General features: G+C 46.4%; 2 protein-coding genes across 2 annotated transcripts in view; both read left to right on the top strand.

Moving 5' to 3' along the window:
- Positions 1 to 1,291: 1,291 nt before the first annotated feature.
- On the top strand, positions 1,292 to 8,290 carry ADAP2 (ArfGAP with dual PH domains 2). Its single transcript, XM_009287674.2, has 9 exons — positions 1,292 to 1,417; positions 2,090 to 2,181; positions 2,323 to 2,408; positions 2,759 to 2,868; positions 3,544 to 3,690; positions 4,424 to 4,507; positions 4,891 to 4,953; positions 6,268 to 6,345; positions 6,952 to 8,290. Exons 2-9 carry the CDS (start codon positions 2,093 to 2,095, stop codon positions 7,168 to 7,170), a joined length of 876 nt encoding a protein of 291 aa, XP_009285949.1. The 5' UTR covers positions 1,292 to 1,417; positions 2,090 to 2,092; the 3' UTR covers positions 7,171 to 8,290.
- A 902-nt stretch (positions 8,291 to 9,192) lies between these two features.
- Positions 9,193 to 9,475, top strand: part of LOC103905920 (tripartite motif-containing protein 7-like) — a 6,486-nt gene continuing 6,203 nt past the window's right edge. Inside the window, 1 exon segment of the mRNA XM_009287725.2 lies at positions 9,193 to 9,433. Coding sequence (XP_009286000.1) covers positions 9,193 to 9,433 — 241 coding nt within the window.

Consider the following 9,475-nt stretch of genomic DNA (forward strand, 5'->3'; position numbering starts at 1 on the left):
CGCGTCGCGGCCGGCAGCTGCGCGGGCTGCGGGGAGCCAGGTAAGGGGGCTCTGCCCGGCAGCGCCCCCAGCCCCGCTCCCCTCGGCCCCCCGGGCCCGCCCGGCGCGTTTCTGACAGGAAAGTGGGGGTGAGCGAGGGGCCTGCCGGGCTCCTCGGGCTGTGCCGCCGTCCAGGCGTCTTTCCATCTCCGGTCAGCCTCCCGGCGTGCTGGTCTCTGTTTCACTCAGTTCCTGAAAGCGGGGCCCGTCGTCACCTTTCACTTCATGTACCGCAGAGGCGGGAGCAGGTGGTTTCCCGAGGCGGGCAGCGCCCCGCGGTCCCGCTCTCGGAGGTGGCCGTTCAGGTGGACCCTGCGGGGCTGCCGGGCTCCAGGCAGTCAGGACGCGGGTCTCCTCAGCCAGGCAGGGCCAGGCGCGGCGGCGGGAGCCCCACGGGCTGAGGAGAGGACAGCGTGGGACAGGAAGTGGCCTCAGCACACCAGTCGCTTCCCCAGAGTTATTTGTAGACAGTGCACAAGGCCGGAGGAGGAGAGTGCATGAGGTGGTTTTCCAGCTCTGGGGGGAACGTTTCTGCACTGGGGTTGGCGCAGGGAAAGGCACCAAACACCCTGCTGGGAAGCCCGCACCGGGCTGGCACCCTGCGCTCGTTCGAGGTGGGAGTCGCCCTCACTAAAGCGAGCAGTCAATCGGTAGCCTACAGCAGCTGGAAGAAGATGACAAGTAGCTTCTGTTTGATGTGATAAGGGAGAAGCGGAGGGCGACATGGTGAAAGTGGTGATCTAAGGAAATGGTCTTGCCAGAGCACTCAGAATGCCTCTAAGCATCAACTCGTCGAGGTCACTTCAGGGTATGCAGCAGCAGGCAAAAGCAGGAGCTTTCGTGGGCAGTGGACACAAGTCCTCACTCTGGGTGGTTGTACTCCATTGTACCCTCAGTAGTGCTCACTGTCCACAACACCCTTCCATTGTTAATTCAGCAACAGCAGCTTTCCATGCAGAACTAATAATTAGCTGAGCTTTTACATCACCACTTGGCTGCCTGCACAGTCACATTAATTTTTAAACAAATAGTCGGTGGAAGAGCCTACAAATGCAGGGGCCGCATTCTTCATTGAAGAAAGCAAGTGCTGTTCCTCTGAACACAGTGAAGTGACAGCCATAACCAATGGAGTGGGATTTGATGTATTACGTGTGAAGCCTGGGCTGTGCATCAGATGTGCTTTTTTGCCCTTGCCGGTGGCTGTGCCTCTTCCCATGTATTAGTTCATTCTTTGTGTTTGTATCTAGATCCAGAGTGGGCTTCTTACAAACTTGGAATATTCATTTGTTTGAATTGCTCTGGAATCCATCGCAATCTTCCTCAAATCAGCAGGGTCAAATCCCTTCGGCTTGACTTCTGGGAGAACGATATTATAGAGGTACAGAGGAAAAAGCAGTAATTCACTTACTTTTCTCCACATTTCATCATAGCCTCCTCTACCTCATAATTCTTATGTCGTCCACCATGGACAGAGGAACAAAGCCACACAGAGCCAATTTCACTCCATGGGTAATTTTAGGGGTTTTTTTATGATCTACTAAATCAAATTACACTGATAGGTGATCATGTTTCTAACAGCCTGCAGTGTATTTATTTTACAGCACACAGTAACTCCTCATTGTGGTTTAGAAGCCCACAGATATTTCCAGATAGTATGTTCTATTTGGTAATCAACATACCCTTCTTAAATACTGGTTGAGTGTCTCATCTTTCAATTGAATTGTGTTAATAATATAATCACAGTTAATGTCTAGGAAGAGATGAAGATATAGGGAGATTGTAAATCTCTTTTCTCCTCGTTTTCTTTTGTTCTTTTAATCAACAACCACAATCTTGTGTTCCTTCCCATCTGGCTCACAACTGTAAATACTGAAAAAGATTCAGCTACCTAAAAAATGCAAACTACAGTGCCAAAGGGAATTTATAAACATATGTAGAGATGCACTGAGAGTTATGGTGATACTGAGCAAAAAGTGCAGTGCTCCCTTTGAAGAAAGTTTCATTTTATGTTCATGACATGGTATTGATTTTAACTTCTTTTGTATTTCAGTTTATGAAGAAGCATGGGAATCTCTGTGCCAAAGCTAAATATGAGGCGAAAGTCCCTCCCTACTATTACATCCCTCAGTCTTGTGATTGCTTGTAAGTTGGTGGTGTATTTACCACTGCAGACCTTTACAGATATTGAACTACTGCTTCCTTCTAGACCTTCAAGGTCTCTTTGGTTGGCTGGTGAAAACAGAGTAGAGGCAGATCAGCTTTATCCATGTTTTCCTCTTTCAGGGTTTTAAGAGAGCAATGGATTAGAGCTAAATATGAGCGTGAGGAATTCATTGCCACCCGAGTCTGCCAAGATCCTTGTTCTGCAGGTAAAAGTTAGGATTGTCAGGGAAAAGGTGTTAGCCTTAAGGCCAACAGCACAGCGTTATGTTTGCAACTTTGAAGATCTTTAAGGTTGGCTTGTGATATTTGAACTGTTGGATGTGCAGGCCTTGCTTGTGTCTAACTTTGAGAAGAAGCTCCTAAGAAGAGGCACTTAGACAAGTGCAAGGGTGTATTCAGATCTTACAGTTCTCTAGTTCTCCACTGATTTTTTCATATAAGATGAAAATTCTCAGATGGAGAGGAGACTTGAAACTCTGTGCCACATTGCCATTTAGCTAAACAGTCCTGCTATTGTGCTGCCCTTCTCTGACACTTATTTTGGTCCGATCTGCAGGTAGCCGTGAAGGATTCCTCTGGAAACGTGGGCGGGAAAGCAGACAGTTCCAGAAGAGGCGATTTCTCCTATCAGCAAGGGAAGGGGTAATGAAGTACTACACCAAAGAAGTGAGTTCCTCAGCCAGAGTTGGCCATAGGTAGCTGGTCAACATCCATCCTCAGACCCTGCTCTTCACCAGCAAAAACCAGCATAAATAGCTTTGTCTCTAGTTTTGCAGCCAGAGCAGCCTGTGTTTGGAGCAGCCCAGATGTTTCCCCATTAACATGTGTGGTATCTTAGGCAATTGCTCTTTTGGATTTAGCCGTTTTCCTCATCCCTTATCTTAACCCTGCAGCCTCCTTTGCTTAGTGAACAAAGGAAATGGATACTGGCAGTTGAACAGCAAGATGAAGAAGAGATCTGTTAGCAGCTGTTACCTCTTATATTACCAAAATATTCTCTCATCAACTGCTGCAGCATCGTCCTCAACATGTCTCCCTTCTGTGGGAGAGTGTAGTTAATGGTTCTCCAACTATGAGGCTGGAGATAGAACCCATCCCTTGCAATTTAGACACATCCCTCTCAAATAGCGACCCAGCATTTGTCAAGGAAAGGGAGTCACTCTTTGTAAGTGATTTTATGTAGCATGTAATTAAGGCTTTATATTTCAGGTATATCCAATATTCAGGTATTTTAGGATGCCTGCTTTCTCTTCAATAGGGATCCAGTTCTCGTACAGCTAATCTGTCCTCCATTACCTTCCCTGAGAGCACTTTAATACAGTGATACTTTTCATTTCACAGTCCAGAGGTCCAAAAGCCATTATCAGCATTGAGAATCTGAATGCAATGTTCCAGACAGAGAAAATCCAACATGCTCATGGGCTGCAGATCACATACAACACAGATGGTCAAACAAGGAACCTTTTTGTCTATCATGAAAGTGGAAAGGTGAATACCACGGAGATTTTGGAATAAGCAAGATGCTCAGATGTTGGATCTATATTTTGGAAGAGACACCCTGTTTCTGCAGGATCTGGTTTTATTTGAAGTCACTATGACTTGTAGAATATAGAAAGTTGCAGAATTTGACACTAATAACTATAACGTCTTGTTCCTGTTCTGTTGGGGCATTTATTCAACTTCACACCTGAATAGTCTTAAGGCCTTAGTGGGGCACATATGTAAATCTCTTTAAGGTAACTGCCTAACGGTTTTATACAATTCTGTGGTTATATTCTTTGAAGCCTTCTTGACATGCATAGAAAAGATTGTTGTTCTGCATTATTTCCGAGCAAACAATGATAATTTTAAGAAGTATGTCTACGGGTTTTGTTAGACTTCTGTTTCTTCCCTTGCCATAATTCTCATGTTTTTCCAGGTACAAAGGTTTTTAAACAATCCATAACTGAATCAACTGAAAAAGCCTGTGTACACAGACTTGGGTGACTGTCCATTCTGAGAATGTCTGGGACCTCCCTGGAGGGGCATTTTTAATTATTTTGGAGGCTCAGTGTTTTCCAGGTGTCTGGGACAAGTCACTGACTCTCTCTGCCCCTTGGGGAGAAAGTACATCTTTGCAAAGAGGTCACAAGAAAGGATGAAGGCATTTTGGAGAGGCAGGACTCTTACTCCTTCTTGTTGTTCTTGTCTTTATGTTTGTATGTCTGTATGTTTTCCCTAGGAGATTGTTGACTGGTTCAATGCCATTCGGGCAGCACGTTACCATTATCTCAGAACAACCTTCCCAGCTGTCCCTGAGCCTGAGGTGAGAACTGAACAGGGCTTGAAGCAGTCTGTGCAAACATAGCATGGGAAAACATTTTCTCACTTCTGCCAGAGTCAGGTGCTCAAACAGCAGCATATGGGTCTTGAGAATGGACAGAAGAGGTAGAAGGAAAGGCCACACTGGATAATATGCAAAAACGTAGTCAACATTTAAGGCCTAAAAGTCTCCCATGTGGTCCTCATAAAGTGTAATATTTCAAAAACCTTACGTTCCTTCTTATTTCAGACTTCTCTTTACTGAGCAGCCAAAAAAACCCTAGGCCCCAAAAGCCAAAAGTTATGGTGATTAGCTTTGACAGAAACAGAACAGAAAAGCAAGCTTGAATGAGACAGACTTTTTTTTGTGTGTTTGTGTTCTCCTAGCTCATACCCAGGATCACAAGAAATTATGTCAAAGAAGGATATATGGAGAAAACAGGACCAAAAGTAAGTGCATACTTGGCAGTACACAAACAGGATCATTCCAGGTGGAGAATATTTGATAATTCTATGATGTTTACTAGTAAATGGTTTGTTGAGTGACTATATGCTTCCTGGGTTGATAAAAGACATTATGTTCAAGCCTGTTGTGTTCTCTGGGATCATGTTTTATTTTGTGTGGAAAATAAGACTGGGAAGAAGAATCCTCCTTGAAGAGTAAGCAAGATGGATTAGCTGGCAGTGGACATGCAAAGTCCTGTTACACAATGCTAGATGGATAGCTGTATCTGCTAACTGCAGCTCTAGAACTGCAGCTCCTGCTAGAACAGAACATCACATGCTGACTCCCCTACTTCCCTGTTTCTCTTAAAGTCAGCAGCACGTAAGTCACAGCTGCTTATAGCAGCAAAGTATGATTGAGCAAATTCTCCACAGTGAAGCCTATGGTTTGGTTTGTTTTTTGTGGGAAAGTATTTGGGCCACTACACCTTGAAACAGGAGAGGGAGATTCCAGGCTCTGCTGAAGGAGGAGATAAAGATCTGAGGTCTTGTTTGAACATTGGCACTTCTTGCTTTGCTGTCCTCTGAGTGAACCATGAGCCAAAGTCCCGTTAAAAAGTTGTGAAATGCTGGTATTGAATATGCTAGGGTTTTGGCCCAGCTCAGTGCTAGTGTCCCAATACATCTTCCTGCAGGTACTTGCACAGAGAATACTCACAGCTACAAGCATGAAAGATCGTGTGTTTTTCTCCTGAGGCCTAAATTCTGCTCAAACTGAAGTGAGCCCTACAAGAGGAGCCTTCAGTTCAGCGTGGAGCAATGAATAGCTCAGAGAATGGTCAGATGAGTGTTGATGGAATTAATTCCATCAGTTGATGGAATTCCATCAGTTGATGGAATTAGCACTTTAAAAAAAACCCTACCATTTGTCCCTACCATTGTGCATCCCGTAATGCTAGGGACAACCCCCCAAACCAAAATGCTGAAATTGATTGCACGCTCTCCTCGTTATCGCCACTGGCCCAGGGATCATTCTCTGCAGTGCTTTCAATTAATCCATTTGCTGCAACTTTCTTAATCCTGGTAATTTGATCACAACCAAACTACCCTGCCTTACCCAAAGGATTGTCATTGAATGCAAATCTCTAGTTTGAACCCGGGGAGAAGGGAGCTGCGGGCTGCACGCAGCAGGGACTCACAGGGATGAATTAAACTGAACTCAAGCTCCGAGTCATTTAAGCAGTCCAGGGATCTGCCTTGAATAGGCCGAACTCCCCTTTGGGACTTGGTCTTTAAAGAACTTCTACCATCTCCTTGCAGCAGAAGGAGGCCTTTAAGATGCGCTGGTTCTGCCTGGATTCTCAAGAAAGGAACCTGATGTACTTTAAAAATCCGCTGGTAAGAGGAGTGTTCGCTATTCCACAAGCCCCTTCATGAAGTTGGGTGGGGAGGAAGGGTCTGTTCTCATCCAGCTCTTCCAGTGGCTGCACAAGACTGAAGCAGGCTCAGTCTCAAGAGCTCATCTCCCTTGTCAATGGATCTCTTTGGAGCTGAGCTGTTTGGGAACTCTGGCCCTTACAGTGGCTGTGAGGAAGATCTAAGTCTTTTAAAAGTATCTGCTACTGCCTGTAGCGTTTATAGCCTGCTCTCTCCCAGCCCTATTGCCATTGTGCCTCTGACCTTAGGCAAGATGAGCAATACACCAATAACAGAGGCTTGGCAGCCCCAATATCCTGCTTCCTAGCACTGCTCTAGCCACGAGAATATCTTTCCTTGCTCCTGAACACCCACCAACCAGCTCTGTAAGGATGGGTCCCTACTGCCTTCTTCTGAGAATGCCCGTGAGTGTAAAAAAAACTCTGTTGTGTTTCCTGCTGCCTGTCACCAAATCGGTGTCCCCTTCACACATACCCAGTTCCTGCTCCATGTCAAAGGATAGAACAGTGTCTGCTGGAGCTGTGCTGTCCACTGGCTAATGGCTGTCTTCTGCTTCCTTCTTTCTAGGATGCATTTGCACAGGGCCAGGTTTTTATTGGAAAGATGCATGAGGGATATGAAGTACGAGCTGGCTTGCCCCAGGGAGTCCGGGTGAAGAAGAGGAAACCAGCGATCACTGTGGTCACGCCAATGAGAGAGTTTGTGTTTATATGTGAGAATGATAGGGAGCAGAGGGAGTGGATAGATGCCTTAAATGGAGTCATTGCCCAGCCTTTGACTGGTTAAGACTAGCACTGAGTTCCGGTGAACTGCACTTCTTGGGGCTCTGTTCAGCTCTGCTCTGTGGCCTCTTTCTGCTGGCAAGGATGGTGCTCAAGGCCCTGCAGTGACTCTAGTACAAAGGGCTTCTTCCTTCAACAGCCATAGGCACAGGAAGGGTGGCAGCAGAGAAATGAGTAAGGGGGAGTGCAGCTATTCAGAAATTATCTGTGCCCCTGCAGAACCTTGCTTGAAGTGCCTTCTCTCTTCCTACCCTTCCCTGCTTTTGAGCAGAGGAGGCCTTCCTAGCCTGACATAGGGATGAATCATCCAGCGTTGTCCTATGGAAAAAAACCCAAAGTCAATGGAGAGAGTCTGACCCCAGAAGGGCTGGCATGCATTTCCTTGAGAACTCCTGCAGGTGCTGTTACATCAGCTCCTCCTTTTCTTGCCTTGATCTGATGTCAGAAGGACTCCTGTACATCCTGAAGGATGTACCTGACAATCCAGCCAGTGGCATATATCCTGTCAGTGAATGGGGTCATCTGTTAGATGAGTCCACAGGGACAGTGACCAAGAGGCAAAGATACCGTATCCTGTCAGGAAGATGCAGGGTGTCCTGTTGGATAGATCTAAGATACCAATTCATGCTGGAGTCACTGGATGTTCTTCTCGGGGAGGAGCAGACTCAGGCAGCTACACTGCACCTGCCTGCAGCTCCTGTCCAGATAGGGACATGGCTGTTTTCAACAGTGTGGGTTTAATGTCTTTGTTTACAGTGTTAGATTTCTGGCACAGTAAAAAATAAAAGCCAAGTTTGAATTGTGGAGGATACTGTAATGGAATCACTCTTGATGTATGAAAAATACTCCTAGCTCCTTGCTTTCAACAGTCTCTGCTGTTTGCCTTTTTTATGAGTGGCAAATCCAACATGTGAAGACCAAATTTTTCCAAAGCAACCCCACATAGTGCCCCAGCAAACACATCATGAGTACAGGACGAACATACGCTGATCTGTCTCCTAAAAAACAGCTGAAGCTTAATGAGCTTGATTAGTCTGAGCATTCAAAGGGCAGAAACTAGTTTTAAAAGTGTTATCTTCAGTGACTTGCTTGAAGACACTCAATGAATGAGGACCAGCACTGGAAGTGGAGGGCGAGTGCCTCCTGATCAGATACCACTTACATCCATTCTGTGCAGGAATTCATGAAGCTTTGCATTGGCTGACACAGTGCACTGAGTATTTCCTTGCCTCAAGACCAAGTCTGAGATTTGGTTCTGCCAAGCAGCCAGGCATTCAGATATTTAATTCTTCTTTTCAGATAGCCTTAGTTTGCACATCAAGAGGAAGTCTTGCAGACTAGGTTTCTGGTGAGGCTTCCATCTTTTGCTGACAATTGCTAGCCAGTCTGAGATACCCGGAATAGTTCTCCTCTTCTGCAGAAATGAGGAAGTGCCAATTCTTGCAGGGATTAGTGAGATTAACTCTTCCCCCCCCCCCAATAGTGCAGAAGAATGGTTTGAGTTGGATCATCATTCTGCCTGTCTCAGCCAGCTCATCACCATCCAACTCTGAGCAATCTGCAGCAGTTTTGCTTGCTGATACGCTCCCATAAACTTCCCTGTGTTCCCACTCTCTCTTCCCACACAACCTGATTCATTCTAGCTCACATGCTGGTTCAGCAAATCTTTTTAACAACCTAATCCTGCAGCCCTTGAAATCAATAGCAAAGCACCTTCTGACTTGTATGAGGAACACTGTCAGTCTTCGTTTGGTTTGACATATGTTTATTGTTATTTTGAGATGAACTGAGTAACCCAGGATGACTTCAGGAGAGTTCAGTCCATCCAGTAGCCTAAACTTGACACGGATGGGGCTCTGCAAGTCCCATGCTGCTGTGTTGCTTGCTCTCCCGGATGGATCAGTAGACCAGCCATGTCAGCAAATCTGATATCATTTGTTACAAAACCGGGAAATTCCCTGTGAAAATGAAATCGTGCAGATAACAGCAACTTTTTTGGAGAGTAAATAAAAGTCAAGGCCAGGTCATGGGGAGCTCCGTGTCACAGTTCATTTCTACAGTCAACCCAAATCCTCGGACCAAGTCGCCAGCAGAGGAAGAGCTGGGCCGGTACTGGGCTTTCTGGCTGGCGTGGGGAGCTCCGGTGGGGCACAGCCGTGTAGATGGCCCATCCCGGTACAGCGCAGCCGTCTCTAACGGAGCAAATATCAGGGCAGAGCCGTCCAGCCTCGCGTCTTCGCCCGTCCCGGCGCTCTCCCGGCCCTCCGGCACCCGGGGGAAACGAAACGCAGTCGGCCGCTCCGCCCCGG

This window comes from Aptenodytes forsteri, unplaced genomic scaffold (genome assembly GCF_000699145.1).
Source record: "Aptenodytes forsteri isolate BGI_AS27 unplaced genomic scaffold, ASM69914v1 Scaffold153, whole genome shotgun sequence".
In the NCBI taxonomy this organism is placed as follows: domain Eukaryota; kingdom Metazoa; phylum Chordata; class Aves; order Sphenisciformes; family Spheniscidae; genus Aptenodytes; species Aptenodytes forsteri.

Coding starts and splice junctions, on each gene's coding strand:
- ADAP2 (XM_009287674.2), top strand. CDS start 2,093: ATGAAGAAGCATGGGAATCTCTGTGCCAAAGCTAAATATGAGGCGAAA. Junction 2,869..3,543: donor TGAAGTACTACACCAAAGAA/GTGAGTTCCTCA, acceptor TTCATTTCACAG/TCCAGAGGTCCAAAAGCCAT. Junction 3,691..4,423: donor TCTATCATGAAAGTGGAAAG/GTGAATACCACG, acceptor TGTTTTCCCTAG/GAGATTGTTGACTGGTTCAA.